The sequence below is a fragment of the Carcharhinus amblyrhynchos genome, chromosome 18 (genome assembly GCF_965287045.1).
Source record: "Carcharhinus amblyrhynchos chromosome 18, sCarAmb.v2.hapA, whole genome shotgun sequence".
Taxonomy (NCBI): domain Eukaryota; kingdom Metazoa; phylum Chordata; class Chondrichthyes; order Carcharhiniformes; family Carcharhinidae; genus Carcharhinus; species Carcharhinus amblyrhynchos.
This window is the reverse complement of record NC_137341.1, coordinates 50,194,833-50,215,613: the sequence shown is the minus strand read 5'-3', so window position 1 is coordinate 50,215,613 and position 20,781 is coordinate 50,194,833. Positions and strand designations below refer to the sequence as shown.

General features: G+C 43.0%; 1 protein-coding gene across 2 annotated transcripts in view; it reads right to left on the bottom strand.

Moving 5' to 3' along the window:
• dcun1d3 (defective in cullin neddylation 1 domain containing 3) overlaps window positions 1-20,781 on the bottom strand; it is a 58,638-nt gene that overhangs the window by 11,057 nt on the left and 26,800 nt on the right. For both annotated transcript variants that reach the window (XM_080206997.1, XM_080206998.1), the window contains 2 exons: window positions 11,893-11,977; window positions 2,170-2,711 (listed from right to left, as the gene is read on the bottom strand). In XM_080206997.1, the coding sequence (XP_080063123.1) occupies window positions 2,170-2,603 (434 nt within the window). In that variant the 5' untranslated portion in view covers window positions 2,604-2,711; window positions 11,893-11,977. The remainder of the gene's footprint in view (window positions 1-2,169; window positions 2,712-11,892; window positions 11,978-20,781) is intronic.

The window sequence follows — 20,781 nt, the reverse complement described above, 5'->3', positions numbered from 1 at the left end:
CACAGATTTGTTAAGGGGAAGTCGTGTTTGACAAATTTATTGGAATTCTCTGAGGATGTGACTAGTGCGGTAGACAGGGGGGACCGGTGGATGTAGTGTTTCTAGATTTTCAGAAGGCGTTTGATAAGGTGCCGCACAAAAGGTTGCTTCAGAAGGTTAGGGGGCATGGAGTTGGGGGTAAGGTGTTAAGGTGATTGGCGGTTGGTAACTAGTGGAGTGCCACAGGGATCGGTGCTGGGGCCTCAGCTATTTACCATTTATATAGATGATCTGGAGGAGGGGACTGAATGTAGGGTGTCGAAATTTGCTGATGACACGAAGATGAGTGGAAAAGCAAATTGTGCGGAGGATGTGGAAAGTCTGCAGAGGGATCTAGATAGGCTGGGCGAGGACCTGGCAGATGGAGTACAATGTTGGCAAGTGTGAGGTTATCCACTTTGGCAGGAATAATAGTAGGAGGGATTACTATTTAAAGGGCGAAAAGCTGCAGCATGCTACGGTGCAGAGGGACTGGGGGTCCTTGTGCATGAGTCACAAAAACCCAGTCTGCAGGTGCAGCAGGTGATCAAGAAGGTGAATGGGATGCTGGCCTTTATAGCGAGGGGAATAGAATACAAAAGCAGGGGGGTCTTGCTGCAACTGTGCAGGGCACAGGTGAGGCCGCAGCTGGAGTACTGTGTGCAGTTTTGGTCGCCGTGCTTGCGCAAGGATATTTTGGCCTTGGAGGGAGTGCAGAGGAGGTTCACTAGGCTGATACCGGAGATGAGGGGGTTGGACTATGAAGACAGACTAAATAGACTGGGTCTGTACTCGTTGGAGTTTAGAAGGATGAGGGGGAATCTTATAGAGACGTATAATGAAAGGGATGGATAGGGTAGAGGTAGAGAGATTCGTCCCGCTCAGGAAGGACAGCAGGATGAGAGGGCACAGCCGCAAGATAGGGGGGGGGGGGGGGGGGGGGGGGGCAGTTTAGAACAGAGTTGAGGAGGAACTTCTTCACTCATAGGGTGGTGAATCTCTGGAATTCTCTGCCTGTTGAAGTGGTGGAGGCTGCCTCACTAAATATATTTAAGTCACGGGTAGATAGGTTTTTGGTAGGCAAGGGAATTAAGGGTTATGGGGAGAAAGCGGGAAAGTGGAACTGAGCCACTTCAGATCAGCCATGATCTTATTGAACGGTGGGGCAGGCTCGAAGGGTTAGATGGCCTACTCCTGCTCCTACTTCTTATGTTCTTATGTAGGTTATTATTTGAATGGGTGTAAATTGAGAGGTAGATACTCAATGAGACTGTGTCCTCATGCACCAGACACTGAAAATAAGCACACAGGTACAGCAGACAATAAAAAAGGCAATGATATGTTGACCTTCATAGCGAGAAAATTTGAGTACAAGGATAAGGATATTTTACTGCAATTGTACAAGGCTTTGGTGAGGCCACACCTGGAATATTCCTTGCAGTTTTGGTCTCCTTTTTTGAGGAAGAATGTTCTTGCTATAGAGATAGAGAGAGTACAGCAAAGGTTTATCAGTCTAATTCCTGGGATGGCAGGACTGATGGATGTGGAGAAATTGAGTTGTGTTAGGATTATATTCACTGGAGTTTAGAAGAACGATGAGGGATCTCATAGAGACTTATAAAATTCTAATAGGACTGGACAGGGTAGATGTAGGAAGGATGTTCCCGATGGTGGGAGTGTACAGAGCTAGGGGTCATAGTTCAAGGATACAGGGTAAACCAATTTAGGGCCGAGATGAGGGGAACTTTCTTCACCCAGAAAGTGGTAAGCCTGTGGAATTCACAAACACAGAAAGCAGTTGAGGCCAAGGAGAAACTAGATTTAGCTCCTGGGGCTAAAGGGATCAAGGAATGGGGTGGGGAGTGGGAGGGGAGGAGACTGGAACAGGTTACTGATTGGATGATCAGCCATGATTATGAATGGTGGAGTAGCCTCAAAGGGCCGAATGGCCTATTCCTGTCTCTTGTTTTCTATGTAATAAGACAGGTCCTTACAGCAAGTGTCCTTTCAGTCAGAGTGGAACTATTCCATCTCGTCCAGGTAGTTAACAGACTGATCCCGTCACAGTGAACTGCCTGCACTGGAATCAGTGCAACCTTAAGAACAAACTTGCTGCAGTGATCGTTTTCAAATGTCACCTGAAGTCCTTACCTGGTAAACTTGCACATAGTGGCTGCTTGAAATTTCCACGCTAATAACAACACTATGAATTCAGTAGGATCCACAGAAAGGTCATTGCAAAACCACTCCATTCCCTCCTCTAAGATGGCATCCTCATGTGTGTCCTTGTACCTGCTAAACAATTCTTCCACTCTTTTAAGTGAGAATTCCTCGCGGTAGGGAAAGGATTCTTCTTTTTTACTGTCTCCAGAGTGAGCAAGTTGGGGCTGGGTCGATTCCACTACGTCAGTTTTCTTTGTTCCGTTGGCAAGTATATCGCCAGAAGCCTTTGCACACATTGAGCTAAATTCTTCACCAGGGCTGGCAGTTTTCTTAACGTGTGATTTGCTACCAGATTCTTTATCTCCAGTTTTACTACCCAGAGAAGAAGGGGGGTTTTTGCACTTGGTGACACACTGGCCCATGTTTCTTAACTGCAGCTCTAAAGCAGTCCCCTTCCTGTCACACTCCCTCTCTGCTCCTGTTGCTCCATACACTTCAACTTGCCATCAGGAATGCTGTTTAAAAAGAAACTGGGGAGGAAAATAAAAATGAACATTCATTAGTATTTCACTACTCAGCGAGAATTACCATCTTAATCTTGTAGTGGTCATTAAAACAGTTATCACAAACACGCTGTGGCTAAAAATATAAAAAGCTTGATACAATTTAAATATAGTTTTTGACAGACCTAAATCTAAGATTCCCTCACCTACCCTATCCTTCAAAGTTAAATCTTGGATTACTGAATTTTTGCCAAGTTCATTTTCCATTAATAGAAACCCTACAATGAAGGAGGAGGCCATTCGACCCATCAAGTCTGCATCAACAACAATCCTACCCAGGCTCTATCTCTGTAACCTCATATTTAACCCACTAATCCCTTTAACTTGAGTCCCAAGACACTAAGGGGCAATTTAGCATGGCCAATGCACCTAACCCGCACATCTTTGTTCTGTGGGAGGAAACCGGAGCACCCAGAGGAAATGCATGCAGACACGGGGAGAACATGCAAACTCCCCACAGACAAGGACCCAAGCCAGGAATCAAACCCAGGTTCCTGGAGCTGTGAGGCAGCAGTGATAACCACTGTGTCACATGAAATCAGAAATAATTTTTTTTTTTAAAAAAGTGCATATCTCAAAGAATTTATTCAGCCTAAATAAACAGATCTAGAAGTTTAAATGTGGCAAATGCTTAATTAAGATATCTAATGCTGATTAGAGTGAAAATTTCAGCCCAATTAGACAGTAAATTTTTTTAAAATTACAGTTTGTTTGACAATCGATTGGGAGTTTTGACACATGGGACAGTGGTTAGCACTGCTGCCTCACGACGTCAGGGACCTTGAGTTCAATTCCAGCCTCGGTCACTTTGTATGGAGGCTGCACATTCTTCCCGTGTCTGCAGGGGTTTCCTCCCACAGTCCAAAGGTATGCAGGTTAGGTTGAACGGCCATGCTAAACTGACTGTAGTGTCAGGTGGCATCAGAAAGGTAAATATGTAGGCTCACGGGAATAGGGCCGGGGTGGGATTGTGGTCGGTGCCAACTCGATGGGCCGAATGGCCTCCTTCTGCACTGCAGGGATTCTCCGATCTACAATGATTGCTGCTCCAGGCACTCATAATCAACGTATCACAAGGACCGTTTTTAAAGAGGGTGACAAAGAATATTGTCTCAAGGTTGATTATTCCATCTCTTCCTTTGCAGCTAAAAGCGCACAGCTAAATGTAACATTACAAAGTGTAGACCTTGGTGTAACTGCCAGGCTGCACTGGCACTAACATCCATGTACAAATACATGCACATCAACACAAATGATTTAATCAGATCGCAACTTGTGAATCAACAATCTGTACATAATAACTGACAATGAAATGATTGCTGGTCATTTTGTCTCAAGATAGTTATCAAAATGCATACAACTTCCTGCTAACTTTTGATTATTTCTACCGTTTCAATGTTCTTTAAGTTTATTAATGTCACAAGTAGGTTTACATTAACACTGCAATGAAGTTATTGTGAAAATCCCCCAGTCGCCACAGTCCATTGCCTGTTTGGCTACACCAAGGGAGAATTTAGCATGACCAATGTACCTAACCAGCATGTCCTTCAGACTGTGGGAGGAAACCAGAGCACCTGGAGAAAACTCATGCAGACATGGGGAGTACATGCAGACTCCGCATAGACAGTGACCCAAGCTGGGAACTGAACCTGGGGAACAGTCCCTGGCGCAGTGAGGCAGCAGTGCTAACACTGGCCACCATGCCGCCCCAACTGAAACATGTAGGAACATTGTAGGCAAACTGGAGGACCATAAGAAAAAGCAGCAGAATCAGGCCATTCGGCCCACTGAGTCTGCTCCGCCATTCAATCATGGCTGATATGATTCTCATCCCCATTCTCTTGCCTTCTCCCCGTAACCCTTGATCCCCTTATTGATCGAGAACCTATCTCTGCATTAAAGACATTCAATGACCTGGCCTCCACAGCCCATTGAGTTCCACAGATTCACCAGCCTCTCGCTGAAGAAATTCCTCCTCAACTCGGTTTTAAAGGAGCCTCCCTTCATTCTGAAGCTGTGCCCTCGAATTCTTGTCTTACACTAACACAGTCTTGTCGAATTTCTTCCTCCTGCACAGTTAGTTCCTGAAAGTTAACAGTTAATCAAAACGAACATACCTGCAACAATCCTTCCCTCGCATTAAAACTTTAAATCAACGATCCTACCTGCTCAACTCGTTAGTAACAGTACACTACCAATTGCAGTTAATCACTTGGATGGAGTTGGGTGTACTTTCGTTTATTTCTTCACCACGAACGAGCGAGTGGATATCGTATTACTTCTTTTGACACAACAACAAACAGATTTTTACATTCACAAGATGGGACTTGTCTTCTGTTTCGAATAGATCAGGTTAGATACCACACCAGATTGAACTATTTCCTTTGCCCAATTCAGGTAAAGCTGACCAGCAAATAGCAAATACAGCTCCCAGCTTCCTAACTTGCACCACATTCAGAGCTTAGCTTTCAACGTTCATGCCTAGCTCATTCCAAATTCTGTTCAAGCTGTCATACACTACTGACTTACGACAAAACTCATCTATTCACATTTAAACAGTCAAGTACGTTCTATTTTTCTAAAGTAGAACAGTCAATTCTACTTTTCTAAAGGTGTAATTAAAATAGCAACAAGATTACAAAATATGCACCATTAATCTGAGTTTTAGACTTGAAAGTCATTCTTCTGAGCTGAACTGAGCATCGGACTAACCTGCTCAACCTTTCCTAGGGTTGTCCCTGGACAAGCCTAGGTAAAGAGAATCTTTTCACCCTGCATTGGAATGTTCTACCAGAAAAGGTGATGGACAAGAATTCCAGAAATAATTTTAAAACATTGAGTTGAAGAGAATAATAAACATGCAGGGTTATAGACAAAAAGCAGGGGATGTGGCATTAAAGATGACTGTTCTTTCGAAATGCTAACACAGGAACAATGGGTTAAATGACCTCTGCATTGTAAGTTGAGTCTACTTATACTATGAAAATATAGAAGAAAGAAAATTGCAGCACAGGAACGGGGCCTTTGGCCCTCCAAGCCTGCGCTAATCATGCCGCCCGACTGAACTAAAACTGCCTACCCTTCCAGAAAGAATGAAAAAATAATTTTACTTGCAGATTTTTTAAATTGAATTCAAATTTCACCATCTGCCAAGGATGGGATTTGAATCTGGGTCCCCAGATCTAGGTCTCTGTATTACTATTCTAATAACTATACCACTATGCCACCACATATCCAACTTATTTTACTGCCATTAAATCGAGGGAGTTTGCTGAGCTCTGAGGCTCCAATTTCCAAATGAGTTAACCCAGGTGCTGCCAAAGCAGCTAAGAAACATAGAAGATAGGAGCAGGAGGCGGCCATTTGGCCCTTCGAGTCTGCTCTACCATTCATCACGATCATGGCTGATCATCCAACTCAATAGCCTAAACTTGCTTTTTCCCCATAACCTTTGATCCCATTCGCCCCAAGTGCTATATCCAGCCGCCTTTTGAATGTTTTGGTATCAACTACTTCCTGTGGAAATGAATCCCACAGGCTCACCACTCTCTGGGTGAAGAAACGTCTCCTTGCCTCCGTCTTAAATGGTCTACCCTGAATCCTCAGACTGTGACCTGTGGTTTTGGACTCCCCAACATCACTAAAATATTCTCCCTGCATCTACCTTGTCTAGTCCTGTTAGGATTTTATAACTTCCTTTTGTGGAACGAAGAAGCATTATTCTTACTTCTCAGCCAACCTGATTACAGTGTCAACTGCATGAGCTTTGCCATGACGTAGGCAACACCTGGTGTTACTCAATACAGGTTGCTGTTGTGATTCAGATCAATTTTCTTCAATCCAGCCCTCAAATCTCCTGTTTTATTGTGCAATCTCACTCCTCCCACTAGGTGTGCTAATGCTTTCTCAGAAATTCCACTCTAGGTTTGCAACATCAGATACCTCTTTTTCCAAAATCTCACGCCTTTACTTTCCAAACTAGGTAAATCCACAACACCTGACTACAGGAGAGTCACTTGCTGCAGAATACCCAGTTTCAAACTTGATCTGGTAGCCACAGCATTTAAGGGGGTCATCTAACTGCATTTTTGGTCAATGGTAACCCTGGGATATGGATGGGGGAGGACTGGACATTGCAAATGCCATAGAGAACATCTCTTCAAATGGAGATTGATGGGTACCTGGCACTTGTGATGTGAATATTCCATACCTACACCAGCCCTAGCCCAAATGCTGTCGCTGTGTTACTGCATGTCATGATGTGGCGATGCTGGTATTGGACTGGAGTGGGCACAGTAAGTCTCACAACACCAGGTCAAAGTCCAGCAGGTTTATTTGGAATCACGAGCTTTTGGAGTGTTGTTCCTTCATCAGGTGACTCTCCTGAGGAAGGAGCAGCACTCAAAGCTCATGATTCCAAATAAACCCGCTGGACTTTGACCTGGTATCGTGAGAGTTCTTACTGCATGCGAGCAAAGACTGTTCCAACATTTAAGAAAGTGCGTATGGAGTTGGCCACTCCACTAAGGGCAGCACGATGGCATAGTGGTTAGCATGGCTGCCTCACGAGGGACCCAGGTTCAATTCCCAGCTTGGGTCACTGTCTGTGCGAAGTCTGCATGTTCCCACCACGTCAGCGTGGGTTTCCTCTGGGTGGTCTAATTTCCTTCCACAGTCCAAAAGACATGCTGGTTAGGTGCAATGGCCACACCAAATTCTTCCTCCATGTACTCGAACAGGTGGAGGGTGGTGACTAGTAACTTCATTGCAGTGTTAATGTAAGCCTACTTGTGACACTAATAAACTTTAAAAACACTGCAATCCTTAGTAAACAACTCTACTTCTGATCTTATGATGAAAGGATTTGAAGATAGTTTGGCCCAGGATGCTGCCCTGAGAAACTTGAGGGAGCATGGTTGCACAGTGGTTAGCATTGCTGCCTCAGTGCCAGGAACCCAGATATAATTCCGGCCTTGGGTCACTGTGCGGAGTTTGCACATTCTCCTTATGTCTGCATGAGTTTCCTCCGGATGCTCTGGTTTCCTCCAACAGTCCAAAGATGTGCGGGTTAGGTTGATTGGCCTTGCTAAAATGACCCTAGTGTCAGGGGATTAGCAGGGTAAAAATGTGGGATTATAGGAATGGGGCCTGGGTGGGATTGTGGTCGGTATATACCTGATGGGCTGAATGGCCTCCTTCTGCACTGTAAGGGTTCTATGAAGCTCTTCAATGTTCTCAGACCCTGACAAACATAAGAACATAAGAAATAGGAGCAGGAGTAGGCCATCTAGCCCTTCGAGTCTGCCCCGCCATTCAATAAGATCATGGCTGATCTGTCATGGCTCAGTTCCACATTCCCGCCCTCTCCCCATAACCCTTAATCCCCTCTCTTATCAAAAACCCATCAACCCGCGTCTTAAATATATTTAGCGAGGCAGCCTCCACCACTTCAACGGGCAGAAAATTCCAGAGATTCACCACCCTTTGAGTGAAGAAGTTCCTCCTCAACTCCGTTCTAAACCGCACCCCCTTTATCTTGAGGCTGTGCCCCCTAGTCCTATTATCCTTTCTGAGCGGGAAGAGTCTCTCCACCTCTATCCTATCCATCCCATTCATCATCTTATACGTCTCAATGAGATCTCCCCTCATTCTTCTAAACTCTAACGAGTACAAGCCTAGTTTATTCAGCCTCTCCTCATAGCTCAACCCCCTCAACTCCGGCATCAGCCTAGTAAACCTCCTCTGCACTCCCTCCAAATGGGCCTCAAACAGCCAGAATCTTCCTGTGTTCTATAAAGGACATAAGCCAGTGGTGAGATTTCTCCAGCAGTCAAGATGGATTTCAGTTTCACTTGCCTTCTTGATAAAGTCAGGCAAATCTTGCCCTGACATCACACAGAGGGATAACTAATCCCTGAAAATCAGCTACTGTCAGTATGTGGAGGAAGGGTGCAATGAATTCCAGATTTAACCGCCTTGCTGATGGCTTGCGATCAGCTCTTGGATTAACAATCTATGTGATTGTCCTGTTTTTGTGGATAGAGCATATTTGGGCAATTTTCCACATTGTCAAGTTGCTGCTTGTGGTACATAGCTGTACTAGGATAGCTTGATTAGCAGTGTGATTAGTTTTGGACACCACAGCTTCACTAGTACAGCCGGGATGTTGTTAGGACTCTCGCCCTTGCTGTATCAGTGCACTTAGCAGATTCCCAATGACACACAGCGAATCTGACTGACTGCAGAGTGTGATGGCTGGGATCTCTGGGAATCAGACTGGTTGCACAATGTGATGACAAGGATCTCTGGGGTGGGGATCAGCCCTTTAACACTTCGGGTTGAGGTTTTGTAATTCAGGCTGCGGCCAACCATCGCTGAGAATGGAAAAGCTCCGGGAGCTTCCTCCATCTGTTAGTTCATTAACTGTCCGCCACTATTCACAACTGGCCCTTAGCCTGATCCGCTGGTTGTGAAATTGCTTGGCCTGCTTCAACTTGCTTTCAGGTTGGCTCAAATAGTCCTATGCTCTAGTTTCACCAGGTTGGCATTTTGTTTTCAGGGAGCCTAAATGTGCCCCCCAGAATGCCCCTCCCCATTTCAGTGTTACGATCCCAGTTGATGTTACTACTGAACAAGTCAAATCACAGGTGGGAACCTGGCTCGATAGAGCCTAACTATTTTTTGTTTTGAAGCATGGAAAGCAGCTGGTGAACAGAGTCACAGGAGTCAGCTAATGTATTCTTAACAAAATAAAATTACTAAAGAAAATAAACTGCAACACTCCTTCGCTGCATGTACACCTTTATAAAGGAAGACAGTTACAAAATCTATCTAAACTTCAATATTCACAGTCCACACATACCCCACACTGAAACCAAATAACAAATGCCACCTGAAACAACTCTTTAGATTTCCCAGCAAGTCCTCCAATCACTCATCGCACTGAGAGCAAACTGGTCTCACCAAAGCACTGACTTTCATATGGGGATTTCCAATACCCAAAGAATACACCTTGAAATTTTCTCCTAAACGGCACTCTCTATCAGATGTCTTTGCCAAGGATCCACCTCCAGGGTTTCAACCCCTCCTTCTGACTACTTCTCCCCAAAAGTGCCATGTGCATTTAAGCTTCACATCCATGAAATTTTTTTATTACCCAGCTGTGCCAATGGCTTCATAGGCCCATAGTAAGGATTCACCAGCCTTTGGCTGTCACCTGGGATTTTCTGGCTGTTCACAAGCCCATGTTATTCCAGGTCCCCACCCTGCAGCCCTGTCTTTTAACTTGGAGCCTCTGCACCTCACCCTTAATTTCACCTAACAGCATCTTTTTCCAGATTCCTGTACTTTTCTGTTGACTGGAAGGTCTTCTTGAAACTTCTTCCTGTCCTCTCCCTGGTTTTGAGATTTTGTATTTGGTTTAGGACCTGCTCTTTGCAGCTCCTGCTCACATCCAGCTTCTTCTGGTACCTTCTGCCGAAAGGCATTTCCTTCTGGGTCATGTGATCTTTTGCTATGTTTCACTTTTGATTATTTTGCCCTCTTGCACAGGTGTACGACTTGCTTTAAGTCTTTTTTAAAAGATGGAAAAAAAAGCCACACGTGCAAGGCCATTTATTGGTTTTCCAACAAGGATCACCACCAAATGCACGTGTGGCCATACTCCAAAGGTTTCCAGGCTGGCGCACACGCAGAGATTGCTGAGGGCGATTGGGACTTACGTTTCCCAGTCTCCATTTTAAAGCAAGAAGTCTCACAACACCAGGTTAAAGTCCAACAGGTTTATATTGTAGCAAACACCACTGGCTTTTGCTACCAAATAAACCTGTTGGACTTTAACCTGGTGTTGTGAGACTTCTTACTGTGTTTACCCCAGTCCAACACTGGCATCACCGCATCATGATTCCATTCTAAAAAAGAAGTATTTTTTTTTCCTTCTGGAGTCTGTAACAACTGAACCAGAGTTGGTCATCCACCTTGACATTGGAGAAGCAAGAGTAACTAGACCAAGAGCTTAAAGACTGAGGTGACGTATAATGTTACTGGCAGTTGACCGTTTATCATCGATGTCCAGTTCTGAGAACTGATAGATCGGTTCTTAATCTAATCTTAATCTGGTGCCACACCATGTGATGAAGGACATCCGCAGTGTGGAGACAGCCGTGGTCACAATGCTGTGGCACATCTGTAATAGGTAGATTGGGGAGAACAAGACCAAGCCATGCCCTTGCATTGGCTCTTTAAGCAGACTTGGATAACTGCAGCATCTCAACTGCCCTTAGGGAAAAAAAATGACCAAAGAATACCCCTGTAAGCATTAAAGAAGGACAGTAAGAGAGAATTTAAAACTGTAAATTGAACTGGGAGACTCAAAGCAATGCCATTAAGTGATCTGAAATTAGTGTGCGGGAAGCAATTGTTGGCAAAGACTTTTCCGAATTATACAAAATCATGGTTACAAGAACCTATTTTTAATGGGAGGTGGGCACCGCTGGCCAGGCCAGCATTTATTACCCAGCCGACACTATTTAAGGATCAACTGCATAGCTGTGGATCTAGGGCCATACGTAGGCCAGAATAGATAATGACAAAGGATTTCCTTCCCTAAAGGGCATTAATGAACCAGACTTTTTTTTAAAAAAATAAGAGTTTCATGGTTATCATTAGACTTTTTATTGAATTCAAATTTCGCCATCTGACATGGGTGGGATTTGAACCTGGATCCCCACACCATTATCCTGAGTCTCTGGATTACCAGTCCAGTGATAATACCACAATGTCACTGCCTTCTCAAGGTTCTGTCAAGTGTGGAGAGAGTACTGTGCCATTGGATATGTATTCAGGTGTCACAAAAAGCATCGTTGAACGTATTGATAGATTCCTAAAAGGGGAACTGACTGCTCAATATGTAATTGCGAAATTTGTTTGAATATTTGGGGGGTGAGGGGTGGGTGATGGGGGAGAGAGAATTCAGACTCCTGAATAATATCACAGAGTTGGCAGAGAGGAATACAAACTAGCTTTGTGCTTGCCTGAACAACTTATCCATATGACTTTAGTCAGCTGAAACTTACTGACATACCAGAATTAGCAGCTCAGGACAAACCAGTTGGAAAGCAGATTACAGAAGACATGCTGCGGTACTTACAGAAATAAATGCTGCAGTTCCTGCTGGTCTCTGTAGCATATCGGTTCGCTGTACACGCAGAGTTATGACGTCGGCATATGCAATGCTGTAAAACACAAGTGGAAAAAGAAACTTTCAGTACGAATGCAACACTAAATAGTGCCCCATTCTTATTTCAGTAGAGGTGTATTTATATATTTCAATCTCAACTTAAGTTTTGTTACAGAATCAATACTTTTGCAGAACCTTTTGCACAAACATGTGAAAAAATGTACATCATCTTCATTTTCCCCTTTCACCATTTATTATCGAACCATTAATGCTGTAACAATTGAGAACCATTTAGTTGCAACTATTTTGGACAACAATCCGTGTATAGGCAGTTTTGTCAATACCTCCTGAACCTTACAGAAAGTTTAATTAGCGCAGGTTCCCGATATTTGTAGAAAGACCACAGCTCTGCCAATGGCTCAGGTGGTTAAGACAGGGATTACTGATTAGGCAAGGTACATATTCAATTCCCTGCCAAAACAGATTTCAACTGAGCAGCATATGGGGAGCTAAAATTGGCCCAGCATGGCCAGTCTGAGGAAGAGGGTTGGGAAGGAAAAGGGGAAGGAATAGAACCATGGTTCTGCTCCTAACCGGTAGCCAGTAACCCCTATCCCCACCACTGGAAGTACACACGTCAGAAACATTATCCAAGGACAAGCTGATGCTCAGTTGTTATTCCCACTGCAGCTACATGGTGTTCTCACATTGACTGTCCAGATTCAACACATGAAGAATGATTGGGGTGAAAGGGACAAGTACCAGATGATGATCAGTGCGCAGGGAACTGTGTCCCAGCAAGAAGTCAATATCTTCGTTAGAACAAGAAAAATGTGAAATTGGAGTTAAGTTAAAAGTACAACTCCAGCATAGAACCAAATCATTTCACACAAGGTTTTCATCCTGAAGCAACAGGTATTCATGCTGGTGTTTACACAGAATCTCAAGTCTCTTTAACTGAGCATTTAACTTCCTTAACCTATGCCCTCTAGTTTTTGACTCCGCTACCTTTGGATCAGCTAGGTAGTCAACATCTTTTCCCAAAGGTAGGGGAGTCTAAAACTAGAGGGCATAGGTTTATGGTGAGAGGGGAGAGATACACAAGGGTTGGGGGGGGGGGGGGGGGGATTTCTTTCATACAAAGGGTGGTGAGTGTCTGGAACAAGCTGCCAGAGGTATAGTAGAGGCGGGTACAATTTTGTCTTTTAAAAAGTTTTTAGACAGTTACATGGATTAGATAGGTAGAGAGGGATATGGGTCAATGCGGGCAATTGGAACTAGCTTAGTGGTTAAAAAAGGGCGGCAGGGACAAGTTGGGCTGAAGGGCTTGTTTCCATGTTACAAACCTCCATGATTCTATGACTCTATGTCAAACTGGTGGACATCCATTTATCAAAAGCAGGTCACGTCTACAAATCTCTCAAGTTCTAGAAGATATCAACATAGATCCATTTAACACCATTGCATGCTATGCAATGCTGCCCAAATTAGGTTTGAACTATATTATGAAATGAAAACCTATATCACATAGGAAGTAAAAAATACTAAGTGACTGGGTTTCACACAAAATGTACAATTCCTGGAATAATCAATCCAAGCACTAACTTTAGTTTTTAAATAATACATTTGATTCAGTTAGTGCCTTTCCCTTAATTATTTCCAAAATGAAACTGATAGAAAGTAAACAGATTCCAATCAATACATTCAGGGTTCAAGGTTGGTACCATAGTTAACAACACTAGAGCTGTTTCAGAATGAGCTGCTTATTTTCATTTACTCGTTTGTGGGACATGGGCGTCACTGGCTGGCCAGCATTTATTGTTCATCCCTAGTTGCCTTTGAAAAGGCGGTGGTGAGCTACCTTCTTGAATCGCTGCAGTCCATGTTCTGTGGGTTGGTCCACACTGATATTAGGGAGGGGCTATATTCATTGGAATTCAGAACAGTGAAGGAAAATCTTATAGAAACACATAAGATTATGAAAGGAATAGATTAGAAGCAGGAAGGTTGTTTCCACTGACAGGTGAAACTAGAATTCAATAAGATCATGGCTAATCTGATAGTGGTTCAGTTCCACTTACCCTTAATTCCCTTATTGGGCAAAAATCTATCTATCTGTGACTTAAACACATTTAACGAGGTAACCTCCACTGCTCCTATGGGCAGAGAAATAAGGGGGGAGCAGATTTAGGACTGAATTGAGGAGGAACTTCTTCACCCAAAGGGTTGTGAATCTGTGGAATTCCCTGCTCAGTGAAGCAGTTGAGGCTACCTCATTGAACTTTTTTTAAGGCAAGGATGGATAGATTTTTGAACAGAAAGGAATTAAGGATTATGGTGAGTAGGTGGGTAAGTGGAGCTGAGTCCATGAAAAGATCAGCCATGATCTTACTGAATGGCGGAGCAAGCTCGAGGGGCCAGATGGCCTACTCCTGCTCCTAGTTCTTATGAATTCCAGGATTTTGATCCAGTGACTGCGAAGGAACAGCAATATACTTCTAAGTCAGGACATTGAGTGGCTTGGAGGGAAACTTGCAGGTGGTGGTGTTCCCATGTATCTGCTGCCCTTTTGGTTTTCAGTTAAAAAAGAGCAGTTGGAGCTTATACAATTTCTGAAATTCTAGATAGACAGTATCTCCGGGTTCCACAAACAGCATATATCTAGCAGTAAGCATTTAGCAGTAGCATCTCAAGGGTTTGTGCCATTTTTACAAGATCAGTGAGAGCAAAATTATATGTTTTCTTGAACGTCCTATATAACAAAAACAAGGTTCTCCAATAGATTATTTAGTTAAAGAAATGACTTGTCAAGCTACGTAGAGTAGGAAGGACCGAGGGTTGGTTCCAAAAATATGAAAATGTTCCAAGTTCGGTCATCTTGTCCATAGCCACATTTGGGGATATTAAAGAAAGGGTGGATCAAGAAACAGGAAACTATAAGCCAGTCAGCTAAACATCAGTCACCACGATAGCATTAAAATCTATTATTCAGGAAGTCACGGCAATGCATTGAAAAAAGCGAAGTACAATTAGAAAAAGTCAACATAGTTTTATGAAAGGGAAATCCTTTTGATAAATTCATGAAAGTTTTTGAGAATGGACTTCTTTTGTGCCGTTACTATTCTATGATTTTATTCTAAGTTTAAAGAATATTTATTAGCGTCACAAATAGGCTTGCACAACACTGCAAAGTCCCGTAGTTGCTACACTCCAGTGCCTGATCGGGTACCGATGGAGAATTTAGCATGACCAATGCATCTAACCAGCACGTCTTTCGGACTGTGGGAGGAAATCAGAGCACCCGGAGGAAACACATGCAGATATGGGGAGAACATGCAAACTCCACACAGTGATCCAAGCTGGGAATTGAACCCGGGTGCCTTGCGCTGAGAGGCAGCAGTGCTAACCACTGTGCCACCCTAAGAAATTAGTAGGATAGACAAAGGGGAACTAGCAGAATGTGGGATTTCCATTCACAAGGTTTTTGATGTGATTTGTCACATGTATGATAGAGTGAAGAGTATTGTTTTTCACGTGCTACACAAAGCATACTGTTCATAGAGAAGGAAAGGAGAGGATGCAGAAGGTAGGACCTAGAGAAAGATCAACTTAATGCAAGGTAGGTCCATTCAAAAGTTGGATGGCAGCAGGGAAGAAGCTGTTCTTGAGTCGCTCAGTACATGACCTCAGACTTTTGTGCCTTTTTCCTGACGGAAGGTGGTGGAACAGAGAATGGGCAGGGTGCATGGGGTCCTTAAATATACACAAGATTGGAACTCGTGGAATTAGGATGACATATTAGCCCGGACACAGGATTTGCTAACTGATAGGAAGCAGAGTAAGGATAACTGGGGCATTTTTAAAATGGCAGGCAGTGAAAAGTGGAGTGCTGCCATGATCAGTGCTGGTGTCTCAGCTGTTTATAATCTATATTAATGACTTGGGTGAGGAGACAGAGTACTATATGTAAAATTATAATGATACAAAGCTAGGTGGAAATGCAAGCTGTGGAGCAGGATGCAGACTGCAAAGAAATGCAGACAGATTAAATGAGTGGGTGCAAAGTGAGAGTATAATGGAGTATGAGGTTATTCAATATGATCTAAGAATAGAAACGCAGCATTTTTTTAAAAAAGGTGCAAAACACGTAAATGTTGAATGTTCAGATGTACTTGGTCAAAGAATGCAGAAAGTTAGCACGCAGGCACAACAAGCAATTAAGCAAGCAAATTGTATGTCAGCCTTCATTGCAAAGGAATTCAAGTACAAGAATAAAGAAATCTTGCCACAATTGTAAGGAGCTGGTGAGCTATGGCGGCACAGTGTTAGCACTGCTGCCTCACAGCATCAGGGATCCGGGTTCAATTCCGGCCTCAGGTCACTGTCTGTGTGGAGTTTGCGCATTCTCCCCGTGTCTGTGTGGGTTTCCTCCCACAGTCCAAAGGTGTGGGGGTTAGGTGGATTGACCATGGTAAATTGCCCCTTAGTAAAGGGATTAGCAGGGCAAATACATGAGGTTAGGGGAAAACAGCGTGGGTGGAATTGTGGTCAGTACAGATTCAATGGGCCAAATGACCTCCTTCTGCACTGCAGGGATTTGATGATTCTAAGAGCACACCTGGAATACAATGCACAAATTTTGTCTCCATATTTAACGAAGAATAGACCTGCATTGGAGACAGTACAGCAAAGGTTCACCTGACTGGTTCCTGCTCAGGAGGTTAACCTTTAACGAGACTGGATAAACTGGGTCTATATTGTCTGGAGTTTAGAAGAAGGAGAAATAATCTGATTGAAACATTCTTTTAATGGAGGGGCTTGACAGGGTAGATACTAATGCATGGTTGCCACAGGCTGGGGAAACTGAAAATGGGGCGGGGGGCCACAGTGCAAGGCAAGTTTTTTTTTACACAGAGGGTGGTAGGTGCCTGGGAAGGTAGTGGAAGCAGATACGATAGTGACTTTTAAGGGGCATCTTGACAAACACATGAATAGGATTGGAATGGAGAGACATGGTCCCTGGAAGGGTAGGGGGTTTCAGTTCAGGTCAGGTCGGGCAGCACGGTCAGTGCAGGCTTGGAGGTCCAAAGAGCCTGTTCCTGTGCTGTAATTTTCTTTGTTCTTTGAGAACAGAGGGACCAATCATTTTGGACTGGAGGAGAGAAATTTCTTCACTCAAAAGGTTTGAGCTTTGGAATTCCCTACCCCAGAGGGTTGTGGATGTGCCATCATTGAATATATTTTAAGGCCACAAGGAAGAGATTTCAGAGAATCAAGGAATATGAGAAGCAGGCAGGAAAGTGGAGTTGAAACACAAGATCAGCTATGATCATGATGAACAGCAGAGCTGGCCCTAAGGCTTTCTCCAGCTCCAATTTCAACCATTCTTATTAAAATAAGCCTTGGTTTATCAGAGCAGAGGAAAGGGAGGGATGACATCTCGATTTCGGCTCCTGAGCATTCACCAGCAGTTCCCATCATTAGAACTCGCAGTGATTCAACCAGGAATTGAAAAGTCTGATAACATTCGGAATTAAGCTTACACATTGAAAAAATCCAACTCTGCAATGTTAGATCAGTCTCTGACATCACATACACAATAATCTTCAAGTTTAGCAACTTACTTCGCACACAGCAACATTCCACAAATAAAAGCAAGATTAATAATCAGTGTTTGCCTTATTGGTGGTGTTTATCGAGGGAGGAATGCTGACCGGACTGCAACAAAACCCGGCTCTCCAAATAATACCCTGCAATTTTTACATTTACACTGGAACCAATAACAGTTTAGACTACAGCAGGATGATGGCACCTCTGAAAATAAAACATTCCCCTAGTATTGTACTAAAAGGCAAGTTAAAGATAGAATTGCCATAGTCCCAGATGATCTTAGGCTGCACTTTAGCGGGAGGTGAAGGCCGACTGGTGGTGATTTAACCTGAAGATTACCACATCTCAGGCATGAGGCAAGGTTGAGAAGACGAGGCCTTTAAGAGTAACTTCAGGTGACACAGTGGTTAGCACTGCTGCCCCACAGCGCCAAGGACCCATGTTCACTTCCCGGCTTGGGTCACTGTTTGTGTGGAGTTGGCACATTCTTCCTGTGTTTGCTTGGATTCCCTCTGAGTGCTCTGGTTGGTTTCCTTTAGGTGTAAAGATTCGCATTCTAATCAGTAATCTGTAAACTGTCTGTGCTTTATATGCTGTGTCTGAGGCCAGAACTCTTCATTCACCTGACCAAGGGGCTAACCCGAAAGCTAGTGAGTTTACTATCAAATAAATCGGTTGGACTGAAACCTGGTGTTGTCAGACTTTGGACTGTGGGAGGAACACAGTAAAAAGATGTGCAAGTTAGGTGGATTGGCCGTATTAAATTCTCCTTCAGTGTACTCAAACAGGCGCCGAAGTGTGGCAACTAGGGGATTTTCACAGTAACTCTATTGCAGTGCTAATGTAAGCTTGCTTGTGACTGATAAATAAACTTCAGCTTAAAAAGCCAGTACAGGAATTGAACCCACGGCATTACTCTGTATCACAAACCACCGGTCCAGCCATCAGAGCTAAATGTCTCCCTACACTGGAATAGCAGTGTTGAACCCGCTCGTTGGGGTTCAACTTAAGAGCCTCCTGACCAAGTGACAAGAATGCTACAAGAAAATTTGGATAAGCAACAGAATGCTACCAAGACTTGTGGATTGCTACCTCAGAAAAGCAGCCAGCATAATCAAGGGCCCCCCACACACACACTCTTCCATCAGGAAAAAAATACAAAAGTCTGAAATCACATACCAACCGACTCAAGAACAGCTACTTCTCTGCTGCCGTCAGACTTTTGACTGAACCTCTCATATTAAGTTGATCTTTCTCTACGCCCTAGTTGTGACTGTAACACTACATTCTGCACTCCTTTTCTTCTCCCGATTTACTCTATGAACGGTATGTTTTGTATATGGCACAAGAAACAATATTTTTCACTGTGTACTAATGCATGTGACAAAAATAAATCAAAGCAAAATACCTGTAGGAGAAAGAAATTGACAGAAAAATTATGAAAGGAAAATTTCAAAAGGATTACTCAAAAGAAAGGCTGTTTTCCTGTTTGCACATACCATTCATTGCTAAATATCAGCATGAACCAATAAATTACATTTTAAAACCTTTGAAGACTTTACAATATTTTGTGGTTTTATTACAGTTCAAGCACATTATTCAAAGATGTCTTACATAACTTTTTTCCAAATGATCTAGCCGACGACAAACAAATTTAAAAATACCGTTCAGCTTACACATGATTGTCATAAACTGACACAAAAAGATGTTATGATAAAATTTAACACAACATTTATACCACAGCATAGGATTAAAACCACTCCTTTCTTACAAGGAACTGTGGCCATTTGGATTGTTCAGATGTTTTAGACTAATGCAGGTGAAATATTATTCAAATGATGTTTTTTTCCCCTTGCAGCAGCTGATGACAAATTTAGCAACAGGTTCTGATTTCTGTCAGACTAGCTCTGTGACTCAATTAAGAAACCATATTTGGAACTGAAACAGTCATGTGAATTGCCACACTGCATCTTTGCTAACAGATTTTCAATATTGCAGCGACTTCAAGCGAGGAGGTCAAATGACACAAGCTCTTTTAACCATAGTGTAAAAATTGAATCAAAATAAAATTGCACCTACATCTGCTCATTGTGCAAAAGAAACAAGCAGCAGCAGTGACTAATCTCATTTATTCTGAGCAATAGCTCACATTGTTTCTCATGGAATAAATAGAACATTCCAGTGTTATTTTTCTAATGAAAAATCATATGCTGAGGCTTCAATATTTTCATAGTTGGAATTACAAGAGTCCAGAAAGAGGCCATTCAGCCCAACTATTCCATGCTGCCACATCAGCCTCCTCTAGGTCTTTTCTCTTATCTGGTTTTCCCTTGAGGAATGCCTTCTGTACAGGATAATAAACCAATTAATTATCGACGGTTATAGTTAGTCATAATTTATCCAGGCTTTTTTGATAGGAGGGTGGCTTTCACACTGGAGAATGATCCCAATTGTAATGTTCTCCATATAAACTGTGAATTGATTGGTTGTAACTCATTTGCACACTGCAAGCATCTGAAGTACAGCTATAATCCACAATGGGGTGTTTTTCTACAAAAAACTCATTTATCAGGTTAACTAAGCAAAATTAAATTTTGATGGTCAAATTATGCATCATTTCCTAATCCAGTGGATAGCTTCCACATCCAATTGTTCAATCTGGATCAAAAATAAATGCATTGCTATAATCTGAACCAAATACCTTGCTTACTTGACTAAAATTCAAAGCCAGAACTATTTTGAACAGGAACAAAACATATCATCCAATAGCTGTTCACATTATTTCCTTTCTAACAGGCTTCAGTACCTAGTAAATTTTGGGAGTTGGTCATGCTTCCTTCTTTCACAAGCACTTGCTTCAGGGGGTATCTAGATAAGGTTCAGATGCTATTTGAAATTGTCTTTTGTTTTGAAGGACATTCTCCAGCAGAATGCCAAAGCTACCACTATGTCAGACTCATTTAATGGTACGTAGCCTTTCTTCATTCTGGATGAGAATTTGGAACAAAATGAGATTTTTCCTACAGTAAAGGAACACATTTGTTTCGTGAGACATGGGCATTGCTGGCATGGCTGGTATTGTTGGCCATCCCAAATTGCCCTCCAAATCCCAATTACTTTTGAATTGACTGGCTTGCTAGGCCATTTAGGAGGGCAGTTAATAGTCAACCACCTTGGATGTGGGATCACACGTCAGACTAGATAAGAATGGCAGATTTCCTTTTCTAATGGAATGAACCAGTTAGTTTT